This window comes from Pseudorasbora parva, chromosome 23 (genome assembly GCF_024679245.1).
Source record: "Pseudorasbora parva isolate DD20220531a chromosome 23, ASM2467924v1, whole genome shotgun sequence".
NCBI classification, from domain to species: Eukaryota; Metazoa; Chordata; class Actinopteri; order Cypriniformes; family Gobionidae; genus Pseudorasbora; species Pseudorasbora parva.
Window position 1 is genome coordinate 2145732 of NC_090194.1, and position 21298 is coordinate 2167029.

General features: G+C 38.6%; 1 protein-coding gene across 3 annotated transcripts in view; it reads left to right on the forward strand.

The window, feature by feature from the left end:
* Positions 1–4717: 4717 nt before the first annotated feature.
* Positions 4718–21298, forward strand: part of trim37 (tripartite motif containing 37) — a 45988-nt gene continuing 29407 nt past the window's right edge. For all 3 annotated transcript variants that reach the window (XM_067432762.1, XM_067432763.1, XM_067432764.1), the window contains exons 1-10: positions 4718–4872; positions 5846–5926; positions 8354–8455; positions 10048–10088; positions 10485–10601; positions 11844–11931; positions 12535–12657; positions 13937–14060; positions 15448–15515; positions 18641–18765. In XM_067432762.1, coding sequence (XP_067288863.1) covers positions 5906–5926; positions 8354–8455; positions 10048–10088; positions 10485–10601; positions 11844–11931; positions 12535–12657; positions 13937–14060; positions 15448–15515; positions 18641–18765 — 809 coding nt within the window. In that variant the 5' untranslated portion in view covers positions 4718–4872; positions 5846–5905. The remainder of the gene's footprint in view (positions 4873–5845; positions 5927–8353; positions 8456–10047; positions 10089–10484; positions 10602–11843; positions 11932–12534; positions 12658–13936; positions 14061–15447; positions 15516–18640; positions 18766–21298) is intronic.

Genomic DNA, 21298 nt, shown 5'->3' on the forward strand with positions numbered 1-21298 from the left:
TTTAAAAAGCATGTAAATATTGAAATCTTAGATGTTTCTATTATCTATTGAAACCCACAATAATATTAAAAATATCTGAGCTTAATTTATATAAAAGTCATAATTTATTGGGTACTTTCAATTGTGAGGTGGCTGTCCCGAACCCTAAGACATACATTTAAACTTATGAAAATATTGAAATCATTTTTGCATTTTATTTAATTATTTAAAAAAAAATTTTTTTGATGTTTGAAAAAGGTAAATAGGTCCCATAATTTTCAGGTAAATGCGTCTGAAAATCTGTGTGACTTTAGGGAACGTCTCTACCAAACACCTTTTTTTCTGCAATGGGGTTGTTATTCCATAACATTTAGTTTGTTCAGAGGCCTATAATTCATGTAATTATTATACCCTTAATTAATTACACATTTATCATTTTAGTTAATCAGTCATTAATAGGCACTTTGTTAAAATTAATATAAATAGCCTATAAAGTCATGCAAATAAGCTTTAAAATCAATAAATAAAACTATTAAAAAAGAAGCTTACTGAGCTTAAATGTTCTATATATCAACTAAACTACCGTAACTTCATAACTTTTAATGGCATTGACATAATATTTTTTTCAAGTTGTCCTCTTCCATAGACAGCTCTTTTCTTCTTACAGTGCAATTTTTTTTTAATTCTTAATATTTTAAAATCATGTAATATTCTGCAGAAGAGAGAAATTAATCTCACTGCTTCTCTCACAAGAATTGAATCTCAGTTCCTCAGCGTGTGATTGGCTGTTCATTGCTGATGTCACAGCGTGTGATTGGCTGTCCACTGCTGATGTCACAGCGTGTGATTGGCTGTTCATTGCTGATGTCACAGCTAAACTCCTGAACTCCGGATCAAAGCCTGAGTTGAATGAGAAAGCTGATGATCAGCATCATGGTACCAACAAAGCCTTAATACATTGATTTGGTTTTGTCAACTCAAAACTAATCCTCTAACACTGAGTTTGTTAAACTAGCATCATGGTACAGGCCCCAGAACTGCTGATCAGCATCTTTAAAATAGGCTCAAAAGTGTCTAAAATTGTCATTACTGAAACGGTCACGACCAAAACATCGTCATTACTTTGGTAGTGACAAAAGGGAACACAATCTTTTATTTTGGAAAATAAACACAATTTATTTAGTAACGAAAATGTGCAGTCACAAGTTCACAACCGAAAAACATGTTTTGTCACAAATAAAGTATATTGAATTATCAACTAAGATGTTATGATAGTGTTTGGTTCAATGTATATTCAAATTAATGAATGCTTAACTTTGAAACCAGTATCATTAACTTTGTCTTTTACAAAGAAAGATTGGATTCAAAATGCAGCAATTTTCATAAGTTACTCTTGAAATATTGTTAAAATTGTAATTAAAGATTTACCTGTAACAACTTTATTAAAATAGTAAAAAAAAAAGAAGATATATTTACAAGGAGGTTGAAAACAAAATCTTAATAGGTCAGTATGAATCTAGAGGTTAGAGCTCAGGTGTGTGTGTGGTAACGCAGTGGTGTTTATCATATCACACACGTTATAATGCGACTGTGCGTCGGCTCGGCTCTACTATGAGACTCTTGTTCACACTGCAGTGAGCGAGATCATATTAGGCGGTAAAACATGGTGTTCTGCTCGGTAAATCAACACCAGATTTAAACAAGAAGACTAACTGTGTGGAGCTAGAGAACAATCATTAGTTTCTGTCCATCAATGAGATCCAAACAGTGTGTAATAAAACACATCACATATTAAAGCGGCTTTGGTGTTTTCATGGTTTCTACGAAAACCGGAGGGTAACGCGGATGTGATGTCATTGATAGGAGACGCACCATTACTGTGTCCTAATTAAAAATTGCTTATTTCTCTGGATTTAAACATTCTTGGAAACATTTGGGATAATGTACACACGTCAACAAAATATATAACGCTGTTATAGTGGATATTTTAATCCCAAAAGCTTACGTATTGTGCCTTTAATTTATATATATATATATATATATATATATATATATATATATATATATATATATATATATATATATATATTCAATTGTATGTTCCTTTAAAAAACGGGCATAAAAGTAAGATGGATCAGGTGATCCTGGATAGCAAAACATGGGATTTCTAAATCCGGATCAATTTGATCCAGATTACTTTTTCTTTTTTTTAAGGTCTTAAAGGAGACCCAATTTTGAGTGGGGTGGGTGGGAATTTGTCACTACACCGGTAGCATCGTCCATCTTTTTTCATAGTCTTATGCTTTAAACCAATTCTGTAGAATGGCCCATATCATCACAGCACAATACTGACATCTGATGGTGGAATTGGTCAGCTTAGAAAATAAAAAATAAAATGTTTTTTTTTTTTTTAACCCTATGGCTAACAATATTTGAAAAAAATCATGTGCCGTTTCTTTCTTTCTTTCTGTATGGAAGAATACTCTGAAAAGTGTATACAGTTGAGGACTGTACCTGAGGTATTTGTGTAAGTGAGGTTATAGAGCGCAGATGTCAGCCTGCTAACTCTGAAATGAGTTGAATGACGTCTCATTGGGTATAGCCTGAATGTAACGGTTTAATTGGCACATGTTCATCGGGGACTCATTTAATGAGCCATCAGATCCATGATCCATCCGCAGCCCCACCAAACCTGAGTCTCGTACGACGGCTCCTGTACCTGCAGGCCTCCAGGGGCTCTCAGTATAGATAGAATACAGGTCAGCGTCTCTCTGGAGAATTACACTCTTCAAATCAAACCGGGAATACTACATTTACTGTGCAATACTCTACATTTGCACTCATTATTCAGTCAATATTCACATATATCTATCTGTTCTTACTATTCTATCTAGCAAGAATACAGAACACACTATTTACAGCATAGCAACCACCCAGAACACCCTAGTAACCGCATAGCAACCACCCAGAACACACTAGTAACCGCATAGCAACCACCCAGAACACCCTAGCAACAGCATAGCAACCACCCAGAACATCCTAGCTACAGCCAGCCAGAATACTCTAGCAAGCGTATAGAAACCACCCAGAATACTCTAGCAACTGCATAGCAAAACCCTAGCAACCACACAAAAAATCCTAGCGACTGCATAGTAACCACCCAGAACATCCTAGCAACCAGCCAGAATACTCTAGCAATCGTATAGCAACCACCCAGAATACTCTTGCAACTGTATAGCACAAACCTAGCAACCACACAAAACATCCTAGCAACTGCATAGCAACCACCCAGAATACTCTAGCAACTGCATAGCAAAACCATAGCAACCACACAAAACATCCTAGCAACTGCATAGCAACCACCCTGAGTAATAATAATTTGTTACATTTATATAGCACTTTATCTGGGTCCTCAAAGCACTTTAGATGGAAGGGGGGAATCTCTTCAACCACCACCAATGTCCACCTGGATGCTGAGAGTACCCTAGCAACCACCCCAAATATCTTAGCAACACCCCAGCAACCACCCTGAGTACCCTAGCAACCACATGAGTGCTTTAGCAACACCATATTAACCACCCTGAGCACCCTAGCAACCACCCTTAATACCCTAGCAACCATTTTGAGTATCCTAACAACCACAGAGAAACCACTCTGAGTACCATAGCAACATTACATATGTCAAACGTCAAAGCTTTTAAAACTATTTCAAACCATCTGGGTTGCTTTTTCAAGCCAACTTAAAGTTGGACCACAAACTTTTTTTTATTTTAGTTATAATAAACGGCATGTTTAAACAGCATTTATCACAACATATTTTGTAGGAATTGTAATCAGACGCTAAAGAGAGTGCCTATTTAAAGCAATCTGAATCAATGTGATCGCTTGGGGTTCAAATATGGCGCTGACCTGTTGGAGCTGAGTCTTCGCAGGAGTGAGCGTGAAGTGGAGCTGCGGTATCGAGGCCCCGCCCACACGCCGCACAAAATCGGTTAGTACCGTTTACTGCACAACATCTCATCATGTCAGTGTGACATAAGCAGTTATGGAAATGTAGAAATTAAAGTTGAAGCTCCAATCTCCCTAAAAAAAAGTCAGTTGGCGCCAGTGACTACGCTCACAGAAGCTGTCAATCACAGCTGTCAATCATGAAGCCACACCCCTGTTTATATATAGCATCAAATAACTAACTCACAAACACATTAAAATACACCAGCGTGATTAAAAGCTGCCTAAAATGACAGAAACCATCTTTGGAAAAAACGTATTTGAAATGTAATTTAATTGTTTAGTTTGTCTCGCGTCCGTTCTATTAAATGGAGAGGGCGGGGTTTATGAGCTATACTGCACCCAGCCACTGGGGGCGATCGAGACGCTTTAGCTTTACTTTTCAGGACTAAACAATCAAATTACAAATAAAATGTATTATTATTTATTATTAAATTACCCTTCAAATGATGCTTGAGCTTTTACGGTTATTTAAAAAACAAATATGAGGGCATCAATTTGATTTAAGTTTCTAAATGTGACACAACATATAAGTATTTAGTTACAAAAACCGTTAAAACAGGACACAGTCATGAATTAAATATTTGATGTTGGCGCTTTCGAGTGGGCGCGTCGATTCGCTAAATGCACCGCCCACTTCATATGCGCATTTGTGATTGGTTAATGCTAATCATTTCGGCTACCAACAGCGAATCCGGTTGGTGGATAGGGTTTCCCATGGTGACTGACACGGTCTCCCATGGTGACTGGCATTGACATATAGGCGCTACATTCGCTTTTTGCTGCTAGTCCATAAACAAGCGCCAGTACATGTGCATAAAACACTAAATTAATCACGTTTGATGTAGAAAGTCGGATTCGCGGATCTGAGTGCGGCATTAAAAGGTAAACGCATTTTAAACCAGGTTTCTCTGCACGCTGAGCAGTTTTGAGCAGCTAACTTGCTAACATGCTAACCTGTGATACATCACCTGCGAGTGTTGTGTTTTGTTTTTGCGATAATGTTTGATATTAAACGGGTTTTATTCGTTTCTTGTCCTGTCTGCATTGATATTAAGATTTATGCTCCTACATGAATATGTGTTTTGCTCAGATATGATCTCTTCAGGTATATTTAATAGATGACAGCGTTTGTTATTAAGTTAAACTGGTCGTTTTATTGACCGTTTGTGGGTTATTTGATGTTTAAGGCTTAGATTTGTGTGTTATATTACCATAAATGTTTCCCATTGATGTTGGCAGATGTGTCCTGCAGCATTATGGCAGTTTATTAAATGTTCTGTGTATTTTATGATGTGTTTTGACCATCTGAGGTCATAAACAGTAAAGCTCACATGCAGATGAATGTCTGAAGACTGACTGTGCATGATACAGTTGTGGTCAAAATTATTGGCCCTCTTGGTAAATATGATCAAAGATGGCATAAACACATAATGAAATCAATGTTTTTTCTCCAATGCATGTTGGCCACAATTATTGGCAGAATTTCAGCATGTTCCCAATAATATTTCGTTTTTTTAGCACACCAGGATTACTAGAAACACAAAGGCCAAATTCCCTTAATCATCATCACAATGAGTAAAAGCACAGAATATAGTTGTGATGTGCAGCAAAAGATTATTGAGCTTCACAAAGTAAGAAAAGAGTGAAAGCATTGAAAATTCACATTTCCACCATCAGGGCAATAATGAAGAAGATCAATCAACTAAAGATGTTCTGAATCTGGAAGAGGACGTGTGTGTGTGTGCCCGTGTGTGTGTGTGTGTGTGTGTGTGTGTGTGTGTGCAAGAGTGCCAATGATTCTGACCATAGCACTTCTGTCTTCATTAATGGGCTCTGCTGTCTGTTTTTTCCTCAGTGAAAGCACCAGGATTCTCCCGTCAGATATATTTGGCTGTCAGAAGTCAAACTGGCTGAGATGGATGAGCAGAGTGTTGAGGTATGTTTAGTGTGTGTGTGTTTTTACTAACAGGCACCAAGTTGCTTTTTGTTCAGAGACATGGAAAATTAACCTTCACCCAAACAGGAAAAATCTGTCATTATTTACTCACCCTCATGTCCTTCAAATGTGAATAGCTTTCCTTCCTCCTTGGAACACAAAAGGTGAATGTTTGAGGAATATTCACACTCTTGTCTAGCCTAGAAATCAAGACGCACCCTAGCGGCAACAAATCTGATTTGCAGCGAGTGTCGTCTAGCAACTCTCAATATACTTGCGAGCTGGAAAAACACAACTCTGATCGGGCCAATCACATCGTGTACAAAGTCCGTGGGCGGGGCTTAACAAAATGACGGTTCCGCTACTTGTAAACAAAGAAGCTGGCGAACAGGGGACTTGCGAATCGGCTTCGGCCGTGACTCTGGAAGATTTGGAGTTGAGCTTCTTTTTTTTTTGTTGAGAAAAGAACAAAAAACAGCACTGAAGTCATTCCTAAGAAGGGAAGATGTGTACAAAGTTTTGCAGATTGGATGCAGCGAAAGTTTTATTATCAACTAGCTCCGCTTCACGTTGCTCTGGTCGGTTGTAGCGCTAATTCGTGCAGAGGGAGTTTGAAAGACAACCAACTATCCCGCGCAACGGATTTAGCCCTGCCAATAAGTGTTGTCAAAAGTACCGACTACGATACCAAATCGGTACTGAAATGTAAAAAATTTGACGCGTTGAGCATAATCGTAAACCTCTGACTGGCCATTGTGCTCACGCGCTCATCAAACAGGTCTGTGATTGGCTACAACGATCAGCGCTTCACAAACATGTAAATATACTTCAATGACGCTTTTCACTTGGCGTGTCTGGTCCGCTGGTTGATGTCTGCTTGTGTTTTCAAATGCTCCCACTTTCAAAACCCTTTCAAACACTTCCGTGTTCTTTCAAACGCTGCTGTGCGTTGATTATTGTAGCCAATCACAGGCACAGCCGATGAGCAAATGAGCACGATGGCCAGTCAGAGGTGTTTACGATTACAGCTCAACACGATTACTTTTGACAACACTAATGCTAATGGTGAGTTCCCAGACCCAACATCTCGATGTGGGTCTGGCTTGTCAGACTAACTCTTGACAATATATTTCAGAACTCCAAAAATTCCATTCAATTATATTTGTGTAGTCCTTTTTCCCAATGAATGTTGTTTCAAAGCAGCTTTACAAAAATGCTTGTTTTGATGTTATATAATATACTGTGGTTAAAGCTGCTGTCCGTAACTTTTTTTGTGTTCAAGATTTACAAAAATTATGTAATGAGAATGTACAACATTAATCCATTTTCCAAACCGTGTTTTTGTCTTACCCTGAATCATTATGGTACACTTTTAATAAGTGCTTATATTGGAACTATTTCATGCCAGACTGGTAGGTACCGCTGCGGAGGAGCACAGTCCCTGCGTGATCCGCCATAGATATAAACAGAGAGAAGTAGCTCCGGCTGCAGTGTGTCGTCCGCAAGATGCACGCAGTTCTGTTTATTAACCACTAAAGCGCAAAAAGTTACGGACTGCAGCTTTAAGTATATTGTGGTGAATATTAATAAAAGTTTAATAGTTGACAGAAATACCCCCTCTTAATATCTGGTACACATTGTATGATTTTGGGCTGTCCCAGATGAAAGATGACCAATCGTTGCTCATAAACGGCGGTCCTACTTGATTAAAACTACATGAATCATTTTGTTAACTAACTGGGGAGTGGATCTGTAACTCCCAGCATGCTTTGCAAGGGACAAGATAAAAAGGAAAATGTTGAATGTTAGTGTTTCATGTTCAGAGTTTCTGTAATGTTTTTATCATTATGCAGAAGACTGGTGTATAATAATGAATGAAACTGCTTGTAATTGATTTTCCAATTAAATTTTCCTGTTTTAATTTAATGTTTGACAAGCATTAAAAAGTGACTTTACAAATGTATCACTTTCATTTAAACTTGAGTTGGATCAACTCAATTACATTTCATTGCATGAATTAGTTTTTTAGGAGTTGGTGCTACACATTTATTGGATGGAAATCCTGCCCTCAATTAATTTGAGTTAGTGCTTAAAAATGTAGATCTCTTGATTGCAGAGAAGACGATAACTATCAAACCTTCGTGGCTAAATCAATCAACACTCATTCAAAATTAATTTTGCAGAGAAACTCAAAGGGTTGCAGGCGACTACAGAAGACAACGATCTTGCTCTGTTTATTAACCACTAGCGCATGCTCATGATGCTTGCTTTGTAGCCTACGATTCAATAGGTGTCATAATTTTACAGTCTTCTTGCATGTTGTATCCAAGATTATTAGATCCATGTAATAAGATGATCTTATATGATTGCCGAAATCGCACGGCATTTGTTGGTCTGAATTGGCTCTTGTCTTGCATCCCTCTTCAGAGTATTGCGGAAGTCTTCCGATGCTTCATTTGCATGGAAAAGCTGCGTGATGCCCGTCTCTGCCCTCATTGTTCCAAACTCTGCTGTTTCAGCTGCATACGGGTGAGCAAACACACACACTCATTAACAACACCGTGATCGTCAACACACAGCCCTGAGAAGATCACCAGAGCCCTGTATAATTATCACACACTCCCTGCCCGCTCTTTATTTTCACCTCAGTGTATATTACACACTTCTCCTTTAACTCCAGATCTGTAGCCAGCTGCATAAACTACATAGACTAGTCTTTAAAATGTCACCTCATTTTTTCCCTCAAGACTGGTCCTAACTTTTTAAAATCACTTACATAGGTCAGTTTGGCTTTGTCTAACTGTTAGTTAATCTGTATAGTTAGTTATAGAGTATAGTATATAATATAATATTTTCTTGTTTACTTTTCATCTATACATTTATGCTTTGTTTTGAGGGATATGAAGTATTATTATTATTTTATTTTTTATTTTTCTCTATTTACTGCAAATTTCTCATCTACACCATTAGCGTGCATTATGAAATGTTAGAAAAAAAAACCACTAATGATGATCAAAATTAAATATGGATATTGATCTAGGTGTTAGAACCCTTCATTATTGTGATTGTGGCTAACAGCTTTTGTGATATGATTTTTACAATATGTGTATTATATCACAGTGTATATAAACAGTACATTAAATCAGTATTTTTGTCAAGTTTAGTGTCCTTTTGAAGTGTCCTGTTTTTATAATAATCCCACATAAATTTTCAATAATGCAGCATAAGTTGCCACTAAAAGACAAGACTTGATTGTAATCAAATATTTATTTAAGTAATCCAAATGTAGAAAAATAATTAAATTAATTTGTTATTCTCAAGTTAAGTTATATGATACATTATATTTATAGTTATAAATATAAATATATAGTTATATTTCATTAATACAAGTTAATGACACTCAGCAATGACCAATCAGCAATAAGTGTGTGTGTGTGTGTGTGTGTGTGTGTGTGTGTGTGTGTGTGTGTGTGTGTGTGTGTGTGTGTGTGTGTGAGTGTGTGAGAGAGAGAGAGATCATTTTCGTTCCACATTGCATTTGTGCTGTAGTACCAGGCTTTGATTTATGTGTGGAAAATTTCAGATTTATGCTGATTGAATTATTATTATTTATTTTTTTGACAAATGAAAATTAATTGGGAAAGCAACAATGTTTTCTATGTGGGGTAATTTTGACCCAAAACACCATGTGTGTTTTTTGTTTTTGTTTTTTTACATAACTTTAGAACAACCAAATCGAGCCCATTTGTGTTTTTTTTGTGTTTGGATAGATAATGTAGAAACAGTCACAACATTTTTTCCAATTGAGATGAAGGGAACCATGTTTTTTTTTTTTTTTAAAGGAAAATTTGATTGGGATTTTGTATAACCCACACAATATGAGGGTTAACATAGTGGCTAAGTCTGCCCCAGATCTGAAAGATTATAGCCAAACTCCTTTGTGTAATGAGCAGTATAATATAAATGCTTTTTAGATGCTTTCCACATGCATGTTGTGAAGAATCCCACTAGTAAAACACTTTAAATGTACTTTTATTGACCTTCTACTTATTCAGAGGATATGCCAAGCGAGCATTTATGAAGGAGTAAATTTTGTTCTTCTGTTTCTCTTCCTGGCGCAGCGATGGCTGACAGAACAGAGAGCTCAATGTCCCCACTGTCGGTAAGTTCTGAGGTTCAGCTTCAAAGACTGTCAAAGCTCAAAGCATCATTTGGAGTAAATCTAGAGGATTAAGTATCGATTTTTCTATTGTTAGAGTTCAACGAATGAGATCATTTCAGGGAAGCATTGATTAGTTGCATTAAAGAAACCAAATCCCAAAAAAGTTTAGACAACTGGACTAGAGCCACCTGATATTTGGCAACAGAAACACACTTACATAATTGCCCAAGCAGTTTGAAGTATGTTCACGCTAGAGCTCTATAATTAAACTCAAACACAAAAACTCCTTTATCTGACAGTTTTGAATCCAAGTCCTCATCTTGATTTTAAAAAGTGGGAATAATAAATATTTAAATGGTCCTTTTGACTAATAAACCTTCTAAATGTTGCCTTCAGAGCTCCTCTTCAGCTGAGGGAACTGGTCAACTGTCGCTGGGCAGAGGAAGTGACTCAACAACTGGACACACTTCAGCTCTGCAACCTCACAAAACATGAGGAGAACGACAAAGACAAGTGAGCCTTACTCTTATTCACACAGAATATTAATGCAAGCCTCACGGCTGCAATGCAGTGTTTTTTGAAATGTAGACACGTTTAGCCCCATTGTAATATGCACCGATCAGGCATAATATTATGACATTGAGGTGAAGTGAAAAACACTGATGATCTCTTCATAACGGCTCCTGTTAGTGGATGGGATATATTAGGCAGCAAGTGAACATTTTTTCCTTAAAGTTGATGCGTTCGAAGCAGGAGAAATGGGCAAGCGTAAGGATTTGAGCGAGTTTGACAAGGGCCAGATTGTGACGGCTAGACGACGGGGTCAGAGCATCTCCAAAACTGCAGCTCTTGTGGGCTGTTCCCGGTCTGCAGTGGTCAGTATCTATCAAAAGTGCTCCAAGGAAGGACCAGTGGAGAACCGGCCACAGGGTCATGGGCGGCCAAGGCTCATTGATGCACGTGGGGAGCGAAGGCTGGTCCGTGTTGTCCGATCAAACAGATGAGCTTTGGGCAATGTTCTGCTGGGAAACCTTGGGTCCTCCATCCATGTGGATGTTACTTTGACACGCTCCACCTACCTAAGCATTGCTGAGACCATGTTCAGCCTTTGATGGAAACGGTATTCTGGTGGCTGTGGCTCTTCCAGCAGGATAATGCTCCTGACACAAAACACAAATGCTTCAGGAATGGTTTGAGGAGCACAACAACCAGTTTGAGGCGTCGACTCGGCCTCCAGATTCCCCAGATCTCAATCCAGTCGAGCATCTGTGGGATGTGCTGAACAATAAAGTCTGATCAATGGAGGCCCCACCTCGCAACTTACAGGACTTAAAGGATCTGCTGCTAACATCTTGGTGCTAGACACCAAAGCACACCTTGAGGGGTCTAGTGGAGTACATGCCTCGACAGGTCAGGGCTGTTTTGCCAGCAAAAGGCGGACCAACACAATATTAAGTCAAAATGTTATGCCTGATCGGTGTAGGTTATATAATGACTATATGTGTTTGCGCACGTGTCATTAGAAAGTAACGTGCCAACAGGGAAGTAACCACTCCCACTTCTCCTGGTTTTACTGAGATTTATTATCCTGTGCGGATTGGCCTGTTATATTACAGACGTCCTGTGGTAAAATGACTTTACTCAATCTACCCCTGTAAAACTAATCCCCTCCCAATAGGGCTTAAGTGACCAATTAGTGTACACTTAATACTGTCTGCCAGTAATACTCACTCCATCTTTCTCTCACCCTAACAGGTGTGAGAACCATCATGAAAAGTTGAGTGTGTTCTGCTGGACTTGTAAGAAGTGCATCTGTCACCAGTGCGCTCTGTGGGGAGGCATGGTATGTGTTTCTGTCTTCAAAACGCATTAGTCAGGCTGGTGGATTACGTGCATGGTGTCATTGCCTCCTCAGATCCCAATGTGTTGAGGTGAAATATGACTGGTCTCACAGGAGCAAATTATCAATGAATAATACTGCGCCTGACGTAAACGAATGTCAGTTTGTCTCTACACTGCAAAAAATGCTTTTCTTACTTAGTATTTTTGTCTTGTTTCTAGTCCAAACATCTACAAATTCTTAAAACAAGAAGTATTTACTAGTCAAGCTAAAGTAATTGTCCTGTTTTTGGGGGAAAATAACTAAATTTTTATGTTATTATATTTTTATGGTTAAAATAAGCTAAATAATATGCCAATGGGGTGAGAAACATAATCTTAATTCGAAAACAAGATTATTTTCTCACCCCATTGGCAGATTATTTAGATTATTTTAAGCAAAAACTCTCTTCATTTTGAGTTATTTTTTTCCCCCCAAATCAAGACAATCATTTTTACTTGTCTAGTAAATGTTTCTTAATGTAAGAATTTTTTGATATTTTGACTAGAAACAAGACAAAAATACTAAGTGAGAAAAGCATTTTTTGCAGTGTACTTATCTCCACAGCATGGAGGTCATACGTTCAAACCCCTGGCCGAGATCTACGAGCAGCATGTGACCAAAGTGAACGAAGAGGTGGCGAAGCTGCGGCGCCGGCTGATGGAGCTCATTAGTCTGGTTCAAGAAGTGGTAAGCACCCTCGCTTCTCATTCACGCCCACTCGGAGCATTCAGACGTATTCAGAGTTGACAGATCCAGCCACAAATACCTTTTAGATGGAACTGCTGGTGACAAATCAAATGTTATCTAATTGCATGTATTCCTGGTTTGATAAGTGTTGTTGAAGGTGTTTTACATAATGAAGAACTCTAGGATGCCAAGAAACCCACACAAATCCATCAGTTACTGATTATAGCTCACTTTTGATCTGGGGATTGTCCAATAGAGGGCGCCCCAGCACAAATCAAATGCATCCACAGCAAATGTAAGATATTCAAGATGCACCACACAGACAAAACAAACGTTTTTTGTCCATGTATTAAGGCTGAAGGCAAAGCTGAATTTTCAGCATCATTACTCCAGTCTTTAGTGTCACATGATCCTTCAGAAATCACTCTCATATGATGTTTTGCTGCACATTTATTATTATTTATTTATTAATGTTGAAAACCCTTTTTTTTGGTGGAAAACGTAATACATTTTTTAACAAAAGAACAGCATTTATTTAAAACGGGAACCTTTTTTTACCTTATCTGTGTTTTACTGTCACACTTGATCAATTTAATTTGTTAATATTAACAATGAATAAATAATTAATATTAATTTATGGATGGGTGTCGTTTAAATTTGAACGATTCCAATTCTTCTTATCGTTTCTTAATTTCAGTTCCAATAAGGTAAAAAAAAGAAGATATTATTAGATATCTTTACATTTTGATATCATTCACATTTATTCATATAAATTTGTGTATATGTATATATATATATATATACACACATATGCATACACACACACACGTCAGAATATTCTCTGTCGCTTGTGGTATCGGGCACTATTCACTATGAGAAGTTGTTGTGCACACGTGTGTGTGTGTGTGTGTGTGTGTGTGTGTGTGTGTGTCTGCAGAGCTCAGAAAACATTGCATGAGTCTTCTGAGCTTGATTGGTATAAAATCACATTAAAATGTGCACACAGGAACCGATAAGTGGAACCAAAATGTGCTTTTCTTATCGAATCACTGGTTCTGCAAAATTTGGAACTGGTTCTTGATTCCCATCCCTAATTAAAGTATAATTTCTTGTTAGAAAAAAATCTTACTGAGCCCAAAATATTGATTGGTAATGTATGACAGTGTGTATGACACCCACATGCTTTTGGCCATAATAATGCTAAATCAACTTAGTTAAAGAAACTTTAATTTAGTCTTTTATTCTGTATTAATTTAACCACATTTGATTTGTTTTTCAGGAGAAGAACGTTGAGGCGGTGCGTGGGGCCAAAGATGAGAGGGTGAGGGAAATCCGGAATGCTGTGGAAATGATGATTGCTCGGCTCGATAATCAGCTCAAGAACAAACTCATCACGCTCATGGGTACAAGCAGGCTTTTCTTCTGACATAGTTTTCATATAACCTGGTGCCAGTTGCATAAACTTAGCCACCATGTTAAGACTGTTGGCACTATTTCACCGATCTGAGCAGATGGTCTGAAGTGCACGGCGCAGAAGCTCTTAGGGTGAGTCTGAATCCACTTTTGCTAGTCTAACATCGGCTCGTCCGGCTCATGGTCTAAAAGGGTCGTCCCTCCAATCTTAATGAGTAATGGGTGTGTTTGGGGGCGTAATGTGCAATAAACCAATCAGAGTCTCATCTCCCTTTCCCTTTAAAAGCCAGTTGTGCTCGAGCCATGAGCGGATTCACTATTGACATGAGGAGACTGAACGCTTCTCCAGAGAGGAATCCTTTTATTTGTAATATTTAAAAGTGTGTGTGTGTGTGTGTGTGTGTGTGTGTGTGTGTGTGTGTATGTGTATGTACATGTTTTTCTAGCCTCTTGGGGACTTCAACCTGCACACAAATGCACACAGACTCATGGGGACTTGTGTCACTGTGGGGACCTAAATTGAGGTCCCCATGGGTACAACAGCTTAAAAATCATACAGAATGAGTTCTTTTGGAAATGTAAAAATGCTGAAAGCTTTGTGTGATGGGTAGGTTTAGGGATAGGGGCAGTGTAGGGGGCTAGAATATATGGTTTGTACAGCATAAAAACCATTATGTCTATGGTGAGTCCCCAGAAAGAAGAGTCCCCAGACGTGTGTGTGTGTTTGCTGCTACATGTGCGCGCGTGCGTGTGTGTGTGTGTGTGTGTTTGTGTGTGTGTGTGTGTGTGTGTGTGTGTGTTCTGCACCGCCTATAGGCTCATATTACTATCACACTCTTTAAATAACACAGAAATACTGCGCTATTGACTTTAGAGCAGGTGTGTGTTGGTCAGTGGTCATTGGTTTTCAGTTCCTCACAATAGCAACACTCCAACAATGCTCCTGAACACACCTGGTTTAGACCAGACGCCCATGGGGGAACACACACACACACACACTCTGATGGGGGAACCGATGCGCCAGTGCATTTGATATTTAAACAACGAGTTGGACGTGAACATAAGAACTGCGTCCCCTTCTGCTAAAACTAGCAGAAAACATCTGAGTATATGACAGGGCCCTGTGTCTTAAGAACTAATTCGACACAATGGCAATTAGTCAAGAGGTAATCAGTCTTACTTTTCTGATTCAAATTAGACTAGTTTACCTTTATATGTAACTGACTTTTAAAAAGTTAGGAACAGTCTTGGAAAAAACAAAAAAAAGTTGACTGACTTTTAAGACTACTCAAAGCTGTTTATGCAACTGGCCCCTGCTGATCTTTGAGGTAATATTGGTCTAAATTTAGTGTTGGTCTAAATGTACTGCTCCCACAGGACAGAAGACTTCTCTGACCCAGGAAACAGAACTGCTGGAGTCTCTGCTGCAGGAAGTGGAACATCAGGTGTGTATGAGTTAGTATCCCCGACCTAAAGATTCACAGTCGAATCAAAATGGTCAAGTCTTGCCTATAGTCTAAGTCCACTGATAGTCGAATCGTGTGTGGGGGGGATAAACATTCGTAAAACGATTACTTATAACATTTTAAAGCCGTGATGTACAGAACATAACAGAGATATAGAAGAAAATGTACTAAAAAATGTTTAGATCAATAAACAAAATTTAAAAAAACTGCAGAAAGGCCACACTGCAGACAGGATTTGCATTTCACACATCGGCAAATCTAATTAAATCGGTTAAATTCCCTGTGCGATCGGTTCTAATTACAGCGACGCACCGAAAAACAATCAAAAATGAATTTACAGAATTAAATTAGGACAGTACATACCTTTCAAATAAATCAAAAGACAAAATGAAATGAGTCAGAATCAAGTCCCAAGGTGCAGAATTAATGTGTGCAAAATGTCTAAAGTGCAGGGGAACAAATATTCAAAACACAAGCCACAAACAGGTAAGTTAAGTAACCCTGAGTAATCAATAAATAAAATAATAATGAAAAGTTATTAAAATAACGAAAGTATAACCAGATTTGAGTGAAAAGTGAAAGTGAGTGAAAGCCATAAGGGGTGATCAAACAGAAGGCACTTTTGCTCTTAAAAACACGAGAAATGCGTAATAGTATCCCACTGCAGAGCCACAGCACTGATGTATGAAAAACAAGGCTGAGTCTCCGGCGCAAACACGTTGAAAAAACTTTCAAGGATGATAATTTAGCACATATTTAAATGGAAAAACTTTTAACCTCTTAATTTGCTTGATAATTTTCTGAAACCGACATACCCAAATAAAAATATCTGCAGTTCTTAAACCCTGTGGTCTATATTCATAAATATAGTCTTATTTTATGTGACTCTGGATGGAAAATGGGTGAGACTTTTAATGTTAAAGGCCTGCAAATAACCCAAATATAAACTGAATGTCTCATTATATTTTGATTCAAATTTGAGGTTGATACTGTCAGAAATGTGGCTTCTGTAAGCTTTCATGTCAAGAAAAGTCTAGGCGTCCTTTCAAAAAGGCCATTTATTTCAGAACATTTGTAATGGTAGTAGTTTTTCATTCAAATAAATCTGCATTAAACTGCTAATTATAATGGATATACAGTTACTGAAAAACTAAAGGAACTATTTACAGAATTTACTACGTGTAAAAAAAACTCATTTAGTTGATCTGAAGTGTCAGTCATACAGTCTGCGAGCTGCGCTAAGGTGTGTGTGTGTGTAAACTGACAGACAAAAACAAAGTCAATGAAAACGTAAGCACGAGTAGTATTCACCAATGCTGTTCACATAAAACTGCACAAGATGACGCCTTTTGATTGGTTAGTACGTCCATCCATCAAAACTTTGCTGCAAGCATTGGCTAGGCATTGACTGGCTTTATCCAATAAAAACCATGGGTGCTTTGACTGACCCCCTCACCGAGCCTGTATTGCACTTCCTGGATATATTGAGTCACCCAAACGCCTTTGATTGAAGGAGAGAGACAAGGGAGGGCTCATTTTAATAATAATACTAATTAGAATCAATATTTCATTGAAAATGGACATGATTGATTACTCAAAATGCTCATGCAAACGAAGGAGGATTTGTTTTTGCTTTCCCCATCTTTTCGTTGTTTTGAATTAAAAAGTGCATTTTGAAGAGTGGACCCTTACATTGAAATGTATGCTGGTATTTCTTGGATTCGCATGAGAGATGAAAGCTGAGTACTGCGTTTATTTTGTTCATGTTTAAAGGTGCACTATGCAACTTTCCGTCCACTGGAGGGCGCTTATTCAAAACAAATGCTTAGTTTGATGATGCAAAGTGTGAGCGCAGCATCTTGGGAGATGTGGTCTTCTCATCACAGCCGGTGGAAAATAGGACTCAGGCAGAAATCACATTCATGCATGTGGTTATTAACGTTACTGTAGTGTAAAGCAGAGCAGGAGCGAGTGTTGTGGACCTGAACACAGCCGCTGGAGCGATTGTTAAACAAATACCCGCCTCGCGAATACCGGGACTTTTATTATGACGGGACGGGACACAGTCGCCGGGCGCCTGCACTGATCCGCTCTTCCGGTTATGATTTTGAGGTAATGCAGTTCTGTTTATCATATTAGATACATTTAAGTGTGTTTAAAATGATGTTATGACGTTACTCCGTGCGTTCACTTGTTCACACTGCTAAGAGTAAAGCGCTCCTGACAAATAAAAGCCGAAACTGAGGGTAGCGCAGATAGGACGCAATTGACAGGCGACTCCCTCAAACGCTATGCTGACACGTCCCTGTCCTCAGTTAAAATAGCAATTTTCTCACAATTTACAAATAGTTGGAAACATTTGGGATATTGTAGGTACTCAACTGAACAAAATATATAACACTGGCCTAGTGGTTTTTGGATATTTTACTGCAAAAATACTACATAGTGCACCTTTAAATGGCAGGTCCTTCAGCATTTAATTTAATCCTTTCCCTTGCTGGTGTATTTATTGCAAAAATGAAACAAAATGAATCTTGAGTGTTTTAGCTTTCAAATGATGCATAGTTTGTGATAGTTGATTGGGTATTTATTATAAAACAAAAGTAAATAAAAGTACAAACACGCCCACGTACCGGTGAGAGCTAACAGGTTAAAACGCTTACTGTAACCAGCGAGGAGTAACCACGTAATCTCCATAAGGGGTTATTGAACACCCCCATATAGCCAAAGTGGCATGATCCTCTTTTCATAACAGCTCAGCGACGATGTGTCTGAGATTGGCTCCTCCTATCGAAGCATCGAATCTTTTTACATATTCGGGATCACCCCTAGCATGAGTCAAACAATACAGATGTGCAATGGGGTCCAAGACTCTTAGACAATCAAAAGAAATTGAATGTATAAAATAAAAATTTGAATCAGAATTATATTTTAGTTGCACACATATTAAATCAAACAAGCAAATGTGACCAACCAAAGGACGAACCAAATGCGAAGTCATTCTGAAAAGTAATGTTTACACTTTTCACTTGCATTATGTTTGATTGAATGAATTTGCAATGGAAAAAATAGCATTAAAGTGTGCCGTGTGTTTGGCCCTACAGCTGCGTTCGTGCAGTAAGAGCGAGCTGATCTCGAAGAGTCCAGAGATCCTGCTCATGTTCCAGCAGGTTCACAGGAAACCAATGCAGTCTTTTGTCACCACTCCGGTCCCACCAGACTTCACCAGGTCAGTAGGGGTGGGCGGAACAATCTAAATATCAATAGTTTCGATGCCAACACTGGTATTGGTATCAGATCGATACAGTTGTAATTGAATCGATATTTTAATTTAAATATCTCTTTTCTACATTCATTATACTTTTGCTCGTGTCTTCTACCTCTACAATCCTGAGCAAAAATGCTGCTTTCACATCATGGCCAACTTTGTTACTCCTCCCCCTCCTGCTGCTCTGCTGTGATTCGTTGTTGTGTCGTCACATGACTCAGTGATACAACGTGCCGAGGAGCAGCGAACTGAGTGAGCGAAGCTGATAGCACATTGAATGAGAGATCAGAATAGCTGAGAGGAAGAGAAGCATTGTGTGGAGCTATTTTAGAGCACTAAATGATAATACTGCAACTTCTGATACGTGTAAAAAGAGCATTCGATACTGTGGCAACACAAACCTATACAAACACTTAAAAACGCGTGATAAGGAAAATGCTGAGCTTTTCTACAATTCATTCTACAGTGCCTAATAACTAATAATTTTGTGGTCTTCAATATATTAATTAAAAAAATTGGCTAAAGAAATGATCATTCATTCACCTCATAAAAAATGACATACTTTTGTGTAGGGGGGAGCAGTATTTTTTTAAGTAAAAAGTATCGTATTGGTTATTGGCAAAACTGACCCTATATGTACCCTATAGTCAGATCGATACCAAATTTTTCACTATCGCCCACAACTACAGGTCAGACACTGTACCTGTTACACCGTTTCCTAACTACACGCAACGCGACGCTTTGACACGCAATAAAAGGCGTCTTTTCTATGTTAATTAGAGTTTTTGTCCTAACCAGCCGCGACGGCGGCACGCGATGAATCTATTTTAGAAACTGTTTTTATTTTTGTGCGACGTCGCGGCTGGAACAACAACACAAAACATGGCAATATTAATCTCAGGTAGTGTTTATGTGCTTTATGCAGAGATGGGGACTTGAGTTTGAGACTCGGACTCGAGAGCGACTTAAGTCGCACACACAGTGACTTCAGACTTGACTTGAGACTCGTCCTCGAAAGACTTCAGAGTCGACTCGGACTCGAGCTGCGGGACTCGTGAACAATGTGTATTTTTAGTAGGGCAGTCAAAATTAACGCGTTAACGCAAATTCATTTTAATGGCACTAATTGTATTAACGCAGTGCATTTTCTGTTTGATCTGTGGCCCGTAGTTGTAGAAATTGAGATCAGCTATAGTAATGCAGCAGTAGCAAACATTAATAGGGGAAGGGTTAACATACAATAACATTACTCTGAAACAAGTGCAGTTATAGCCTACATAAGATACCATATTTTCTACTTAACTTTTATTAGACTCCAGATCGAAAAGTGCGTTTTTTCACTGAGCACATTTTCTGCCGTCCGAGCGATGCACTGCAGCTCACTCTCGCTCATGTCTGAGGTAAATCATTAACACCATCACCGCTTACAGCACATGTGTTTTATTGAACTAAATACATTAAATCGGCTAAAATGAATACACAGGTTAGTTTTCTGAACAAGAGCGCTCCCGAGTCCGTGTTACTCACACTGTTTGCGTGAATCGCGGCACAGTTCGGCGCGCACACACATACCGGGAGTTCAATGGGTAACGCACAGCTCTTAAAGGGGCCACGCTATATTCCTACTCGTGGAATATGGACCTCCTCCAAGTATGTTGTGGTGCTGGTGCTCTCACACAGGTGCGCATTATCATATATTATCATATCATATAATTCAGCGACAGACAAAGGAGTCCTTTTTCTTCAGAACCTAAATTTTTGGTCTGTACAGGCTACTGTGCGTTTATGCTAAGGCAAAATACAGATATTATCTTAAAGGTAAAGCATTCATGGTGTTTTTGTCATGTTGCAATAGCCTGTTTACAGTTATATAACAAAATCAAAGCTGATACGGTATGTTAATAGAGAAAGGTGTCAAAATAACATATTACATGCTTTGAATTCCTTTAGCTTTGCAGTGTTCTACACAGCCTGGATGGGTGCCGTACGTGATGCAATGCTTAAGAGACTTATTATAATAAAGAGACTTGAGACTTGACTTGGACTCGAGCCCAGAGACTTGAGACTTGACTGGGACTCCAGCTCAGAGACTTGAGACTTGACTTGGACTCGCCCAGAGACTTGAGACTTGACTGGGACTCCAGCTCAGAGACTTGAGACTTGACTTGGACTCGCCCAGAGACTTGAGACTTGACTGGGACTCCAGCTCAGAGACTTGAGACTTGACTTGGACTCGCCCAGAGACTTGAGACTTGACTGGGACTCCAGCTCAGAGACTTGTGAACATCTCTGGCTTTATGTAATGTTAAAAGTGTATAATGTTACTTTGAGTATCATTTAGCGCTCCCAGCTTTGTCATACTAAAAGCAGCAAAGGATAATTCACCTCAGATCTTGAAATGAAACGCATTGAAACAAGAGCGTTCAAACTGTGAACAAACTTAAGTATATTCTATGACAACAATTGTTTTAGTAACTCAGTTTGTATTTCTAGT